This window comes from Lissotriton helveticus, chromosome 8 (genome assembly GCF_964261635.1).
Source record: "Lissotriton helveticus chromosome 8, aLisHel1.1, whole genome shotgun sequence".
NCBI classification, from domain to species: Eukaryota; Metazoa; Chordata; class Amphibia; order Caudata; family Salamandridae; genus Lissotriton; species Lissotriton helveticus.
The window spans coordinates 939,127,167-939,144,823 of NC_136069.1; the positions used below are offsets into that span (position 1 = coordinate 939,127,167).

A 17,657-nucleotide genomic window follows, 5' to 3' on the forward strand; every position below is an offset into this window, starting at 1 on the left:
CTTTCTGCATCCTTCATGCCTCTTCTAGCACATCTGTTGTTTGCTTCTGCACTCCTCTTCCTTCTTTCTACACCCCTCATGCCTCCTTCTGCTCTTCTGTTGCTTCTTTCTGCATTTGTATCTCTTCTTTCTGTACTTCTATTCCTTCTCTCTGCACCCTTCCTGTTTCTTTCTGTACCTCTCTTGACTCTTTGTGCACCTCTCCTACCTCTTTCTGTTCCCCTCTTGCCTCTTTTTGCACCTCTCACGCTTCTTTCTGTACCTCACTTGCCTCTTTTAGCACCTATGTTGCTTTTTTCTGCAGATCTCTTGCCTTTCTGCACCTCACTTGCCTATTTTAGCACCTCAGTTGCTATTGCCTTCAGATCTCTTGCCTCTTTCTGCACTTCTCTTGGTACTTTCTACACTGCTCTTACTTCTTTGTGCATCTTACTTGCCTCTTTCTGCACTTCTCTTTCTTCTTTCTACACCCTCCTGTCTCTTTCTGTGCCACTCTTGCCTCTTTCTGCACTTCACTTGCTTCTTTATGAACCCCTCTTGCCTCTTTTTGTATCACTCTTGCCTCTTTCTGTACCTGTTGCTTCTTTCTGAATTTCTCTTCCTTCTTTCTGCACCCCTTGTGCCTACTTCTGCACTTCTCTTGCCTTCTTCTACTCTTTTTACCACTTTCCGAACCTCTGTTGCTTCTTTCTGCACTTCTCGTCCTTCTTTCTGCACCCCTTGTGCCTACTTCTGCACTTCTCTTACCTTCTTCTGCACTCTTTGTGCCTCTTTCAAAACCTCTGTTGCTTCTTTCTGCACTTCTCGTCCTTGTTTCTGTACCCTAGTACCTACTTCTGCACTTATCTTGCCTTTTTCTGCACCCTTTGTGCCTCTTCCAGCACCTGGTGTTTCTTTCCGCACTTATCTTCCTTCTTTCTGCACCCATTGTGCCTCCTTCTGCACCTCTGTTGATTCTTTCTGCATTCTCTCTTCTTTCTGTACTCCTCTTGCCTCTTTCTGCACCTTCTGATGCTTCTTTCTGTGCTTCTATTGCCTCTTTCTGCACCCCGTCTGCTTCTTTCTGCAGCCGACTTGCCTTTTTCAGCACCTCTCGCTTTTTTCTGCAGATCTCTTGCCTCCTTCCGCACCTCACTTGCCTGTTTCAGCACCTCTGTTGCGTTTTTCTGCAGATCTCCTGCCTCTTTCTGTACCCCTCTTCACTCTTTCTGCACCTCTCTTGCCTCTCTCTGCACCCTGTTCCCTCTTTCTGCACAATTCTTGCCTCTTTCCGTACATCTGTTGCTTCTTTCTGCACTTCTCTTGCCTCTTTCTGCACCCTTTGTGCCTCTTTCAGCAACATTGCTGCTTCTTTCTGTGCTTCTCTTCCTTATTTCTGCACCTCTCTTGCTTCTTTCTGCACATCACTTGCCTCTTTCAACACCTGTTACCTTTTTCTGCAGATCTCTTGCGCCCCTTTCTGCGCCTCACTTGCCTCTTTCAGCACCTCTGTTGCTTTTTTCTGCAGATCTCTTGCCTCTTTCTGCACCACTCTTGGTACTTTTTGCACTGCTCTTGCTTCTTTCTGCATCTTACTTGCCTCTTTCTGCACTTCTTTCTTCTTTCTGCATCTCCTTCGTATCTCTTTCTGTATCTCTCTTGCCTCTTTGTTCACCTCTCCTACCTCTTTCTGCACCCCTCTTGCCTCTTTTTGCACCACTCTTGCCTCTTTCTGTACCTCTGTTGCTTCTTTCTGCACTTCTCTTGCCTCTTTCTGTACCCTTCACACCTCTTTCAGCACCTCTGTTGGTTCTTTCTGCACTCCTCTTGCATGTTTCTGCACCTCACTTGCCTCTATTTGTACTTCTCTTGCTTCTTTCTACAACTCTTTTGCTACTTTCAGCAATTTTCTTGCTTCTTTCTGCACTTCTCTTCCTTCTTTCTGTACTCCTCCTGCCTGTTTCTGTACCTCTCTTGCCTCTTTGTGCACCTTTCCCAACTTTTCTGTACCCCTCTTGCCTCTTTTTGCACATTTGTTGGTTCTTTCTGTACTGCTCTTGCTTCTTTCTGCACTTCAGGTGCTTCTTTCTGCACCTCTCTTGCCTCTTTCGGCACCACTGTTGCTTCTTTCTACACTTCTCTTGCCTCTTTCTGCACTTCTGAGTTAGAGGTAGTTTTAACCCCCTGCCCTATTATGTACAAGGGCCTTACAGGAGAGGTCATGCCAATCAAAGGGGTACCTCAACCCATAGAGTACCCTAGTGTATGTAGGTGTTTTTACTGTATCCTAAGTGTCTTTCAGCATAGCACTGGCTCCGGGCCTGATTAGTCAGAGTCAGTTACCACCAGTATCAGTCAGCAAAAAGTTGGGGGTACAGGATGACTTTGCAACAAGGCCTCTTTCTGCACCTCTATTGGTTCTTTCTGCATGTCGCTTGCTTCTTTCTGCACTTTTCTTCATCTTACTGGACTTCTGTTGCCTCTTTCTGCATTTCTCTTGCTTTTTTCGGTGCCTTTTTTCCTCTTTTTGCACATGTCCTACCTCTGTAGGCATAGTTAGAAATTAGCATTTGAAAAACATAGGTTTCTGGGACATTAAAGTTAGAAAATATCATTTAAAAACCTTTGAAATTCACAGAAAAAAACATAGGTTTCAGGGACGTTATAGTTAGAAATTAGCATTAAAAAAACATAGAAATTCACTGAAAAAACACAGGTTTCAGGGACGTTCTAGTTAGTTGCCATATCACTCATACAAAACCATAGAAATGTGTCCGTTATAGTGAGTTGAGCTAAGTATAACTCGCGCCCCCGCAATGCACTGCTGATGACATCACATATTACATCACTCATGACATGGTCAGTGACATCACTGATGATATCTTAAATGACATCACTGATGACATCATCCACGTGATCCTATGATGCACCTCCTCACAGCCTAATATAACCTTTGATACACCCACTCTAAAATACAGACTGCCATTCTCGAAATCATAGACACACCAATATCAGTTACTATATACCCACTCACTGATTCCTACGTCTACACACACATCCACTCACTCACCCATACAGTCACTCATACATGCAGTCACTCATTAATACTGCCACTATCATAAGCACTCATACACCTATACAGACACTCACACACCACCACTCACTCATAGAGTTACTTACACAGATAGTTAGTCATGCAAAGAATCAATCACCACCCCAATTACTCACCTATACAGTTATATACACACTACTGCACTTATTCACACAGATACTACATATACTTACTCTCTTATACAATCACTGACACAAGCACACGCTCATCCACAGTCACTTTCACAATCACTCACTCTCACATATAGTCATTAATATACTCCAACACTCACATATACTGCCTTTCACATATGTAGTTACTCACACATGTACCACTGAAACATCCATTCACTCACCAACACAGCCATACACATGCTCATCCACCCATACAGCCCCTCACAGATGCTCTCTTGAACCCATACACCCAGTAAATTACCCACTCACACATCCATGCAGTGAGACACACACACCTCAAACATCCACACAGAAACTAAGGCACCCATACAGATACTCAGACAAGCAATCAATAACTAGTATATAGACACTCAAGTAGTTACTCACAAACCCATGCAACCGCTTACACACCAACAGACAGATTGATACAGACATTCATATAGTTTAGTCACTAACCCAGGCATTTAGACACATTTAATCACTCACTTATAAAGTCAGTCATACATCTATTAAATCATCCATTCAGTCATACACCCACTCATACTTCAATTCACCTTGGCCTATATATATATATATATATATATATATATCATATTTAAACTTTACAGAAATACACAGTCACTGGATGATGTCATCAGTGATATCACTGACCATGTCATAAGTGATGTAATATATGATCTTAGCAGTGCATTGCAGGAGCGCGAGTCATATTTAGCTCAACTAACTATAACTGCGGAATTTCTCTGGTTTTGTTTGAGTGAAATGTCCAACGAACTAGAAAGTCCCTGAAACCTCTGTTTTTTTTCGGTCAATATATATGTATGTGTTCGCTCCAAAGGAACTTGCTGAGTACCCCGTGAGTGCTCAGCAAGTTACTTTGGAGCGAACATTAAATCATGAGTTCCACTCTCACGAAGCTGGAGCAACTGCTGTGAGTCTTGCTCATGGTCTTGTATATATATATATATATATATATATATATATATATATATATATACACACACACATACACAAACACACACGCACACACCCATAGACATATACACACACTTACTGCTTATTTATCAAAATGTCAAGTATCCTACATATAAAAAAACAACTCATTTATCTGTTTTAGGGCACTGTATATGAAGCCGAAGGGAGAACTGTAAAATGCCAGCCAGACCACAGGGCCTGAACTACAAAGGCAGTAGGAGACAGCGTCAAGCAAGATAAAGGTACAATGAATTTGAATGAGGCTGAATCATTCACATAGCCAATCACTCCTGATAATCTAGAGGGATATGACTTACTTGGCCATAAATAGGACTCTCATGCTCTATGGTGATGCAAAGTGAGACGGAGTATATAGCCTTACTTTGTTTATCCCCTTGCAAAACAACATTTAAGTTAAAGCAAACTACCTTTACCTTCTTGCCACAAAATCAATTTTAGTTTCTTTGGTTCCTTACTTTCATTACCTTTGCGGTTTGTTTTTGTCAGTGCATATCACGAGAATAGAGATGGACATAAAGATAATAATATTGAAGATGAGGATGAGTCCAATAGGCAAGAGGAATGCCCAGAGCAACGGTCTGTTTACATCAAATTTTCGATCTTCGTTCAGTGCAGCAAGCCAGCAGCTAAAAAGCAATAAAACACATTGCAAAATTACTGTTTAAGTCGTCAGAAAACACAGTGTTCTTTGTATGAGACCATTAAAGGAGAAAAGAGAAACACTATTGCCCACGACACAAGACAGTCGCCATCCCATTTACTCACCTAGTGGTATGGTCGCAAAAACAAGAGATCCGATCGGCAAGACGAAGGGTGCCTCATGAACAGAGTCTCCAACCAACCTGTATACAGTGTGCCTAACAAATCTCAAAGACTGAGCCTTGTGACACTTTGTTGAGTGGGCAGCCATCAGCCCTTACGATATCAGAAACGAATCTTCCAAAAGATCATCTCACTCTCAGGGAGAAAATGTATACAATTCAAACGCCACAATCCCAATATGGCCTCAAAAGTAACCAACTGGCATTTATTAAAGGTACCTTTACAGAATGGTGGTGGGTGTACGAAAAGCATTAGGTATTATGACAAATGCAGATGTGTAGCTGACATTACACAAATCATTAGGGACGCATACACTGGGCCCTGCTGTCTGACATTGAACTGGTTCTTCTTGGGGATTTGTATTTCAGCCATTACTGCCATCCCATAGTGATTTATTGAAGACCAGGTAATAATATATCTATGGGGTGGAATGAAACAGGATTAGAATACCTGTATTGCTGGTCACGGAATGGCCTGTAGTGCTCAGTTTCACAGCTTTATTCAAGGAAATTTAAAAAAAAGGTGGCGGCATCTAGATTTGGAAGCCAAGCAAGGCGAACAACTCACAGTTAGTGGATGTAAAACACAAAATAATTAAAATAAAAAAATAACACTCTGGTGCTGAAAAACAATGGCCTTGAGGGCTGAGCATAATGAAGCATTTGGTTGCATGGAAGAGCATTCTCAAAAGGGCCACAATGCTACATCACATCCTCAGAAGGAGCCACCAGAGTGACCTAAAGTGGATATGAGTGCTGGTACTCCACTCTGCAGGTACTGGGATAAGACATATCTGAATTAAAGTTACCTTACCCAAGCAGCATAGGTGCATGAAGCCGACATTATCAGTAGCTCCTCGTCCACTTATCTCAGCCTCATTATATACTTACCCAAGGGTCACCCTAGTCACGCTAACATATCCCAGCATTGCATTTTCTCCCTCACTCTCACTCAGGTCTCATGATCAAGGAATCCAAAGTACATAGTTTTACTTCTATAACTTGTCTTCTTCCACCACATACTCGGCTAACCATTCTCCTCAAGCTACCAACCAGTCAGTCAGTCAGTCAAAGTACTTTATTCAATTTTGGATAAAATCATAAAAAGACATACAGTCCATACACAAAGTGCCAAGGTACAATTGCAAAAGTTGTTTCAACTACAATCATGTTTTAAAAGTTTAAAATACATATCCAAGAGTATTACGATTACAATCCATAAAAACAGTTAATAAGGGAATATGTGCAAAAAGCAAAGTGCTGTGCAAAAATGTCAATGTAAGCAGCAGTGATGAGAATTCATTAAGTGCTATCAGTGATTACATGGCTGGCTTTAATGCGCGCTGCCAAAAAACTTCCCATGCAGAATATTATGCGGGTAGTACTCATAGACCGTAGGTAAAGGAGTGACGGTCTGACTTGTGTAAAGTCAGCCTCCCTTAAAATTGGCAGCAAATATTTCTTTCGGGGCACTAAAAACAATGAACAAAACATGACAAAGTGCATAGTGTCCTGAGTTGAGGAGTTGTCACAGGAACAGGGAGGGGCTAACTCTGGCTTAGCCCAGGATTGATAGTTTCCCAGATGGTAGTGAATCAAATTGAATCTGAATTTAGTCAAGAGGAACCTATGAAAAGGTCTAGTAACAATACTAAGATAGGGTTCCATGGCAGTAGAGCTTGTTGATATATAATGAGACCTCACCGAGGGCTTCTGGAGATCTTTTTCCTCTCGGGTTGATCTTGCAAGAGTCAAGAACTGCCTCTTGACCAAAACTACATCTGTGTTTCTTATACATAGAGGAAATTCAAAAAGTTCCGGTCTCCCTAGTCGGTCAAAAGACTTCCTCAAATAATCCAACCAGGGGATCTTTTTGTAGTGCTCCAATGTCATGACATCCTCCATTATAGAGTGGTTCAGGGTTAACTCCTTGTTATGCCACGTCCTTAGCCAAAAGATCAGCGGAGCCAAATTAAGCCTATCTGTTATGTGGTCCATGCCCACCTCCAAGTGGATAGAGTAGGTTGGGGTCGATGGTGGGACTGACAGTAAGGAGCGTAGGAACCTGTTTTCTTCTCTCTGTATAGGCTCGAGCTGTGCGTAACCCCAGATTGGGGCACCATACATGGCAATTGAGATACATTTAGAACTATAGACCTTCAATAGGGCCTCCATTGGCCTGGCCCCCAATCTTTTTGAGAAGGCCATAAGGGCCGCCGATGACCTGGCCACTGATAGGCTTTTTTCCCTAACCTTTGGGCCCCACGACCCCCTCTCGTCGAAGAGCACCCCCAGGTAGGGGGAAGTAGCCATTCTAGAGACCTCTTGACCCTTACATCTAAAGGTTTTGGTCATCCCTATGCGCCTATGTGCTCCAACTATCATTGTGTGGGATTTACCTGCATTGACCTTCATATCCAAGTCATCCATGACGGTACCGAATGCATGCAGCAAGCTCTGCAGGGCATTACCGGTACGGGCTATAAGGACTGCATCGTCCGCGTATAGGAGAGCAGGGATCTTAGCTTCTCCTACACGCGGAACATCCCCCCGTCTCCTCCAAGAACCTCCCCAGACCGTTAATATATATGGTGAACAGTTGGGGGGCAAATATACAGCCCTGCCGTACCCCACGCATGGACTTAAAATGAGGACTGCATCTTCCCTCCCTGGTGACCCTGACCTTGGCGGACAAATCCTGGTGTAAAGAGGCCATGAATCTAACCAGGGCCCCATCTATCCCAATCCTCAACTGCATGGCCCAAAGCTTAGATCTGTTCACCAGATCGAAGGCCGAGGAGAGGTCCATAAATGCTAGAAATAAAGACCCCTCCTTGGCCACCGTGTACTTAGCGATCAGAAGGTGCAAATTGGAACACTGTTCCATTGTTCCTTTCTTCTTCCTGAACCCGTATTGAATATTGGCCAGCCCACCGCAATTCTCAATACTCTCCCTCAGCTTAGTTAACAAGACTCTGCCTAAGATCTTAACGGCAGAGTCCAGGAGGGATATAGGCCTATAACAACCTGGGTCATCACGGTGGCCTTTCTTGAAGATTGGGACAATGATGGAAATTGCCCAGGAAGTTGGGTGGGAGCTACCGATGGCCGCATTAAATATATTGGTCAAAACACCTGCCCAAAGACCAGGGGAATGTTTATAGAGATCGGCCGGCACCCCGTCAGGACCTGGTGCTTTATTCTTTGATGTTTCGTGGATGGCTTTTTCCACCTCTCCTTTGTTGAAACTCAGGGGGATTGTCTCAGAGGCAGCCGACGGACTGGGGGTACAGTCCACTCACTCCCCGTCGTATACTGCGCTGAAGTGACTAATCCATTTTTCGTCCGAAATCACACAGTCCATATCTGAGTTCGGCGTTTCGGAGAAAAAGGGCTGGTTTATTATAGTCCAGAATTGTTTACTATCCCTTAAGACGTCTACATTAAGTAGGTTATCCCAGGCTAGTTTTTTAATCGTCTCTTTCCTAGAATTAATGGCCAACTTGTATTGCTTCCTTAGATACGCTATATTCTTCTTGTCCCTTGGTAAATGCTTGAGTGCAAGCTTCAACGATCTGTGTGCTTTGGAGCAATTTGCATCAAACCAGCGATGGTGCTTGCTGGCTCCCTTCCTCGTACTGGCCGAAAGGTCAGTCACAATTTGGTTACAGATTGCTTCAAAAGCCCCGACACAGTCAACATTGCCTCTAGTTTCTCAAAATAAAACCAGTCCCTTTGTTCCTGAACCTGTTCATATTGCATATAGGAGGCGGTAATCCTTCGTTTGGATCCATGTGGCTGAGAAGTGGGTGTACCATGGTTATGGATATATGGATACATTATAACTGCAAAACCCATTGCCTATAACTGTGTGTTTCATTAGTGAAGGCTTTGAAATATGAGCCTGCAGCAAAAAAGGAAAGGCCAAAGGCAGCAGAACAAGCTGCCTGCTGACAAACACACACGACAAAAAAGTCAATTAAGTGGGGTTTTCTTAAATGGACACGAAACAATGTATTAAAAAAGAGTAGAGCACATGGCTGACAATCTTGTTTTTGCCCCCTCACTGTCCAGAAATGCATCATGTTTATTGATAAATCAGAGAGTTACCTCGTTTGCGCTACATGTCAAGGTGGGGACATGAAGGCTGGGTACCCTCTCCGAGGACTACGCCTTTCATATTGTCCTTGTAATCACCTCTGAATACCATCTATACATATTTTTAGAAAACCTAGCTGCAAATTTGGTTTCACGTTGTGCTTTTTTAATTAAACCCATTCCAATATATTGCTTACATGCCTAACAGCTAGCAGGCTGCGACAGTACCATGCATGAGTTGTGTTTTAGAAGGCTACCTCATCTTCAGATGCACAGCTCCTCTAACTAACTTCCCACAAACATAATGGTAAATGTTCTGGGATGATTGCTATAGTGTTGAAGTACATTATTGGCAGTAAGTAAGTATATCTAGATGGGTACTATTAACAGACAATAATATTGCATATGCTACACTGACACACCACCTCTTGGCAGGTAAGTATCAGTGAAATTAAGGACAACAGTTATGCATTTACCTTGCCACGTAGTGGTAGGTCAATGGCAATAGTAACCCAGCACCAGATCTTTCCTGTTTCAACGAAACAGCTCCTTTACTGGCCCTACTTTATAAACAAAGGGGCCGATTTAAATGTTGGCTGTATCTATAATCCATTGCAACCTAGCATACATACTGCCAACATGAAGAACTGCCAATACGTTGACTATGGTGGTGACTTCTCCGACATAGCCGAACCTCTCAGATGGTCCAGCGGAGTAAGGGTCATCGGAGGAATGGATACATGTCTGCCCACCCAATCAGGATGGGCGAACATGTAGCCATATTTTCACTGTCAATTACTGCTTGTCAAACCCTGGTGGTGAGGAACAGAAAAAAACACCTAAAAAATCCATTGAGGTTAGGCAGCAGGCCTTAAATTAATGTATCTTTTCCAACTGTCAGCGTGGACTCCTCTTAATATATAGTTGAAGTGTTTCAGTCTATTTGTGGCCATTTCAGGACTGTACCAGAGAGCGAGAATGCGCTTATAAATTAGCACAAATAAAAACAACTCTAATGAATAAAAAATAATATTAAAAGATTAACTAACACATGTAATGATTTGTGTGCATGCTTACGTGTTCTGATTTAACAAAGATATTACAAATGGTGGAGAGTGCATTTCAAAACTGTTGAGACAGACAATGCAAATATAGACATAATTATGACAGACCTAAAGAAAAACACACACATCATGCATATAAAATCCTTAGAAAAAAATGAGAGGGGACCCCCGCTGTGTGTCAATCGTGAGATTTGTCAAGGGATACCAAAAGAGTGGCTAGTACCCGCGTACAGATGCTAAATGCAATAAATAAATGCTATGGGGAGAGGATGCAACCTTACAGCTAGAGCGGTAAACCTCGAAGCTGGGGAACCGGTTTGAGTCTCGGCAACGACGCTCAACATCCTGTGATTCTGGGTAAATCACTTAATCTACCAGTGCCTAACAAAAATGAATGTATCCATCTGTAACAAAACTGGTGCTCATGTAAAGCACTCGATACCTGATATCTTTGGGTCTAGTTCGCGCTATACAAAACTCTAAAAGAAAAAAAAAAACAACACCTCCTGTGTAGCGGGAATCAGGCAACTTGGTAGAGCCCATGCAGGCCTGCCACCACATGCTCTGTAGTGTGATGCAAAGACTTTCCACATTAAGGGAAATTCATTACATGTTAACCTGGGATTTCCCCAGGCTATATTTATCTTCTCTTCATCGAGGGGGAACCCTCTATTCAGTAGAGTTTGCCTGTGAAGGCATCAGGCACACTGAGCGGGTTTATTACATTAAACACATCTGTGTCAAACAATTAGTTATTTTGCTTATCTCTACTTGGTTTCTCTTCCTCAAGCATCCCTGCATTGCAGCTGTGCTCTGGTGGGTTTCCGGTGCACGGAGTAGCAGAAGCAGTGGTGTCGGAGTCCGGCCAGAGCTCGACCCCTCCAGCCCCATCGAAGTAAGTTCGGTGAGTGGCCCTTCAGTCCTGAACACCAACCACCATCAAGCAAGTGAAAAGTAGCACGACACCTGGCACTCTGCGGCCTTTGTTTCTGCATGCTTGTGCCACCCCCAACCCCGTAGCAAGGAAAGTCTGGTGGAGGGGTGGGGTGGCGCAGTCTCGCTAGGAAGGCTCGATGAGAAAACCTCAAGCTTCACTTTGCCACACCAACAAATGAGGACCTGCAGCAGCACATCGGCCCACTAAAGACCTAACAAATCTGCAAAATGCCAACAAGAGAAGCTCTTGTACATCAGTAAGCAATGGCCCAGAAATCTCAAAGGAGCTATCAAGGAAAAAATTAACTAGGGCTTGGACACGTGCAAGGAGGATATTCCTCTGGCCAGCAAAGAACCCAGTGTAGAGGCTGACCAGCAACAAGGAAAACCAAAGAAAGATATCCGAGGATATTTTGTGCAGGGCATCAATCCCGAATCATCATTTTCAGCACAGACAAACCCAATCCTAGTGCAGAAAACAGGTTATACTGGGGCCAGATGTTGGGCCCACCAGACACATTATGGACTAATGTGCCACATTCAACTCAACCCAGTAGCCAAATGTGAAGCTAATGGCAACCTCAACACCTCAGAACTTAAAATCCACCTTGGTAAAAAGGAGGGTCCAGCATTGGGGATCTTACCACCCATAATTTCAACCCTAAGGGGGAAAAACCCAGGGCCCAGGGAGGCGGAATCTAACAGGGATGGATCGGCCAGCCACCTAGCAGAGTGATACTGCTAAGTCCAAAGGTACAAGTGATTAAAGGCAATTTAAACATCAAGAAGGAAAATAGGAGCTCTATCGGGGATCTAGGTAACTCCCCTGCCCACTGATTTGATTTGATTTGATTTGATTTATAAATTTATAAAGCGCGCAATTGCCCAATGGCGTCTTGGCGCTGGGTAGATTCAAAGAGACTCGGGATCCGACAGGACTAGGATCTAGATGGCAGTGAAAAGCCATGTTTTCTTCTTTCCTGAAGGAGAGCAGTGATGGACTGTTTTTGATAGAAATTGGGAGAAGGTTCCAGGCCTTAGCTGTATGCAACAGGAAGCTTCTTCCTCCCCACCTGGCCATTCTGTGTTTTGGGACCTGAATCAATTTGGCTTCGCTAGATCGAAGAGTCCTGGAAGGCTCGTACAGTTTAAGATGAGTTTTTTTGTCAATTGGGAGCCAGTGGAGGGAATTTAGTCTGTGTGCAATTGGCTCATACTTAGGGACGTCCAGCACCAGTCTCGCTGCTGCATTTTGCAACCACTAAAGTTTTGCTAGGTATTGGGCCTGTATTCCAGCGTACAGGGCATTCCTATAATCTGGTCTTGATAAGGCAGGACTATTACCACCGTTTTCCGTGCATCAAGGGGAATAAATGGGAGGAGCTTCCTTATCATTTTCAATATGTACCAAACTGAGGATGCCATTTTGTTTGACTGGGCATCAAATGAAAGTTTGATGTCCAGTGTCATACCTAGGTCTTTCACTTTGATAACTGGAGATGGGCAATTGCCCAGACTGTTTGGCCACCACTCCGGGGACCAGATGTCTGGGTCTGACCCAAGTAACATTACTTCACTTTTGTCTCCATTTAATTTCAGGCAGTTACTCTGCATCCATTGATTGACTTGCATCATGCAGTCTTTAAATTTATCAGCCGTCTCTTTAGCATCCTTAGCAATGGACGCCACAATTTGGGTGTCGTTGGCATAGGAAACCTGAAGGAAACCACAGATCCTTATAATTGCCGCTAAAGGTGCTACATACAAGTTAAAAAGGGTGGGACTTAAAGAAGACCCCTGGGGTACACCACACGGTGAGTTGAATGGTTTGGATTTTGCCTCCCCCAGCTCAACAGTAAAAGTTCTGTTAGACAGATATGATGCCAGTAGCGTACGTACGGAGGTATGAACTCCGGCTTCGGCCAGCCGGGTCAGGAGTGTTCCATGGTTGATTGTATCGAAGGCCGCCGAGAGGTCCAGAAGAACCAAGGCGGCCTTTCCTCCGGCATCCAGAACATTCCTGAGTTCTTCCACTGCCATAAGCAGAGCTGCTTCAGTTACATGTCCCACTCGGAAACCAAACCTCGAGTGGTCTAATGCGTTTCCTTCCGAGAGGAATTGGGCTAGCTGTTTATTCAATAATTGATTATTCAATCACTGAGACTTGAGCTGGCCCCGAAGTCCCTCCAAGTGGATCCCCCCTACACTCTCCTAGCCCAACATAAAGAGACAGTAGTCACAGGAGAAGATATGAATTCAAAAGATAAAAGAGAAGAGGGTGGAGTTAACGCCAGAGTACAGAAAAAAAACAACCAACCATAAACACGGGGGCCAGATAACCTTAACGTTAGTGAAAGATCTAACCTCGCCTCTCAAGACAACTCCCCAATAGCTGCGCTGGTATCTTTGGAAACACAGCCCGGACGAAATGCCAGGGAGGCATTGTCAGAAAAAGTTCATCAAGAAAGCTGCTCCCTGTCTAGTTGGTGCTCGGACTTCTCAAGCTCATGCTTTAATCATCACCAGGAATTCGAGCAGCCAGCCGGCATAGTGGAACAGCAGACAGCAACTATGCTCCAAATGGCCGCAATCGTAAACATCAACAGAACACTTGATGCCATGGCTAATACTGCGCTCCTACACATAGACAAGCTTGAAGCGAAAATTTCCATACTACACTTGATTGACGATTTAATAACAAGGATTGATAGAAAACTAGACTCCCTGAATAATGTAATCATCAGAGCTGAATATTTAGTTCAAATGGAACGAAAGCAAGATCTGTGCGCCTGCAGGCCAATAACCAGGGGTGGCTCCTCCGCTGTGGCGGAGGAGCATCGCTCCACTGCTTTCTCGCAGTGCGAGAATCAGAATCAGAAAAATAAAATGGTAATAACTCTTTTAGTTATTACCATTTTATGTTTGTGTTGCGGTCGGGTGGGTGGGGCTGCTCTGCTCTTTGAGCAGGGCAGGGGAGGAGTGCTGTGCCCACTCCTGAATGCAGAAAGACTGTTTGGTCGGCCCTCTCATGCTGCCTAAACCAGTCATGCACACCTTGCCCTTCTCCATGCAGGTTGCAATGCAGCTTGCATGGCGAACATGCCCATCACATAAGCCCCTTACTGGGCGCCGTCCTGACTAATCACAACCCTGCATCCAGCATTGTGACTGGCTATGGGGAGGGAGCCTGGCTGCCTGCTTCCAATTCCTGTCGGAGGCAGGAGAGCAGGAGCTGAGAAGAAGTGGGACCCGGCCTAAAAGTAAGTTTAATTTTAAAAACTGTATTAAACAACCCCCCCCGCATTACCTCCCCCACAACCTCCCTCCCCACGCGACCCCACCTCCGCACGCGAAATTCCTGCGAGCCATGCCGGTCGCGACTGCCAATAATAGAAAAATGATCAACCCTACCAGCATAAATGACTATCATTGCTGCTGTTGGTAGTGCCAGGAACTTTGTGACCTGCAAGCCCGCACCTGTGGGGAGGCTACATTAACGATTGCGGCACCCGCTTCGCGAGAGCCGCATCGCGAGAGCCGCATCGCTGCTGCTGGTGGCACCAGGAACTTTCTGACCTGCAAGGGATTCCACGTCCCAGGAGCCTCTTCTTCATTGCCCGCACCTGTGGGGAGGCTACTTTAACGCTCACGGCACCTGCTCTGCGGAACGCGCGCGCTCCGTTTAAGGCCGTTCGAGACCGAGCGAGGCCGGGCTGGGCCATCCCCCTTCTACTACTACCTATGTGGTTGTAGCAGAGGATAAAGTTTAACATCGCTATCTGGATAAGCGGAAGGACGCAAAGCATTTTAAAAGTTATCTCTTGCCTTAATTCATTGTCAACCCGCCTTGTGAATCCATGATATAGCATGGGGAAGCGAAAGCTAGCGATATGTAAGAACAAGACTGTGGAGAACACTGCACCAATTACACCCTACTTGAAAAGTGCAATGGGTACCGGTTTCTGGCATTACAGCCAAAGTGGTACCGCTTTTGGCCGCCATAAGTGTGGCAGGGTATGCTCAGACGTGAGTCCCATGCTCACTTTGCTACTGGATTCAAGCAAGCCGGGCTGAAGACGGCTGTGATGCCAGAAACCGCTCCTCGGAAGCTTGTTTCCGGTCCAGGGTAGGCATGGCTTGGCAGTTCGGGCTGGACTGTTCCCATGAGGCACAGGGTCAGACTGATTTGCATATAGCCGTGTCTGAACTGGGGTGGCAGAGTGGGCTAAAGAACGGTGATGGATTAAACCCAGATCTTTTGACTGGGTGTGAGTGTTTGATTGGTTCAGATGCTCCGTCCATCACCACCCCCTTTTGTACCGCTTTTGGCCACCATAAGTGTGGCAGGGTATGCTCAGACGTGAGTCCCTTGCTCACTTTGCTACTGGATTCAAGCAAGCCGGCTGAAGACGGCTGTAATGCCAGAAACCGGTCCTCCGAAGCTTGTTTCCGGTCCAGGGAAGGCATGGCTTGGCAGTTCGGGCTGGACTGTTCCCATGAGGCACAGGGTCAGACTGATTTGCATATAGCCATGTCTGAACTGGGGTGGCAGACTGGGCTAAAGAACGGTGATGGATTAAACCCAGATCTTTTGACTGGGTGTGAGTGTTTGATTGGTTCAGATGCTCCGTCCATCACCACCCCCTTTGTACCGCTTTTGGCTGCCATAAATGTGGCAGGGTATGCTCAGACGTGAGTCCCTTGCTCACTTTGCTACTGGATTCAAGCAAGCCGGGCTGAAGACGGCTGTAATGCCAGAAACCGGTCCTCGGAAGCTTGTTTCCGGTCCAGGGAAGGCATGGCTTGGCAGTTCGGGCTGGACTGTTCCCATGAGGCACAGGGTCAGACTGATTTGCATATAGCCATGTCTGAACTGGGGTGGCAGAGTGGGCTAAAGAACGGTGATGGATCAAACCCAGATCTTTTGACTGGGTGTGAGTGTTTGATTGGTTCAGATGCTCCGTCCATCACCACCTCCTTTTGTACCACTTTGGCCGCCATAAGTGTGGCAGGGTATGCTCAGACGTGAGTCCCTTGCTCACTTTGCCACTGTATTCAAGCAAGCCGGGCTGAAGACGGCTGTAATGCCAGAAACTGGTCCACGGAAGCTTGTTTCCGGTCCAGGGAAGGCATGGCTTGGCAGTTCGGGCTGGACTGTTCCCATGAGGCACAGGGTCAGACTGATTTGCATATAGCCGTGTCTGAACTGGGTGGCAGAGTGGGCTAAAGAACGGTGATGGATCAAACCCAGATCTTTTGACTAGGTGTGAGTGTTTGATTGGTTCAGATGCTCCGTTCATCACCACCCCCTTTTGTACCAAGACTAAAGACTCAACACTTTTATGGAAAACCCTGGATCACCCATTTTTCAAAGATGCCCAATCAGTAAAAATGTACACAGTAGTGATTCCAGCAGACTGGTTAACCCACTTTGAATCAATTTTTAATGAAACAGATCAGTGTATTTTAAATAGTTAGGACAACACCACTATTATCTTTAATTTTTTTTAAATAGGATGCATAAGCCAAGAGGAAATTAGAACAGCCCTCAAGAACAGCACTAGTGGCAAAGCGGCTGGCCCTGACGGGGTCCCAATTGATGTATTCAAATATAACATGAATTTTTGGGTACCTGTTTTGCACAAATTCTTTAATGCAACAATTGAAGGGGTGATACCTGCAACTTGGGTGGAAAACCTGATAGTCCCCATTTTTAAAAAGGGGAATAGGAGTAGTGCTAGTTGATATCTCCCAATATCTTTGCTCGACTCAACATCCAAGGTAATGGGCAGAATGTTGTTGGCCAGGCTGGAGCAATGGGTAGAAGAAAAAAATATCCTATCTGCTGCACAGTACGGCTTCAGACGGGGCATTGGAACAATTGAACAGTGTTGATAAGTGCCCCCGAGGATACTATTAATTTCTTATCTCAAATCTATGCACATCTGTCTGCGAAGATACGTTATGGGAAATATGGGGAATGCACAAAGCACTTTAGTATCACACGTGGGATAAGACGGGGCTGCACTCTTGCGCCTCTTTTGTTTTCGCTTTATATTAATGGTGTTAACTTTTTACTACAGAATTTGGGGGCAGACATTCCTAAGGTCGGCAAGCGGCCTACACCCCTATTATTGTACGCCGATGATGCTGTCCTAATTTCACTGCCACTTGATTCAAGCAAGCCTGGCTGAAGACGGCTGAAAGGCCAGAAACCGGTCCTCAGAAGCTTGTTTCCGGTCCAGGGAAGGCATGGCTTGGCAATTCGGGCTGGACTGTTCCCATGAGGCAAAGGGTCAGACTGATTTGCATATGGCCATGTCTGAACTGGGGTGGCAGAGTGGGCTAAAGAACGGTGATAGTTTAAACCCAGATCTGTTGACTGGGTGTGAGTGTTTGATTGGTTCAGATGCTCCGTCCATCACCACCCCCTTTTGTACCACTTTGTTCGCCATAAGTTGGCTGGGTATGCTCAGACGTGAGTCCCTTGCTCACTTTG

At 45.1% G+C, this 17,657-nt stretch overlaps 1 protein-coding gene across 3 annotated transcripts in view; it reads right to left on the bottom strand.

The window, feature by feature from the left end:
* Nucleotides 1–17,657, bottom strand: part of ADGRG7 (adhesion G protein-coupled receptor G7) — a 1,657,602-nt gene that overhangs the window by 222,463 nt on the left and 1,417,482 nt on the right. For 2 of the 3 annotated variants that reach the window (XM_078657782.1, XM_078657780.1), the window contains exon 14: nucleotides 4,704–4,865. The exons of the other annotated variant lie outside the window; for it this stretch is intronic. In XM_078657782.1, the coding sequence (XP_078513908.1) occupies nucleotides 4,704–4,865 (162 nt within the window). The remainder of the gene's footprint in view (nucleotides 1–4,703; nucleotides 4,866–17,657) is intronic. 3 annotated transcript variants of the gene reach the window in all.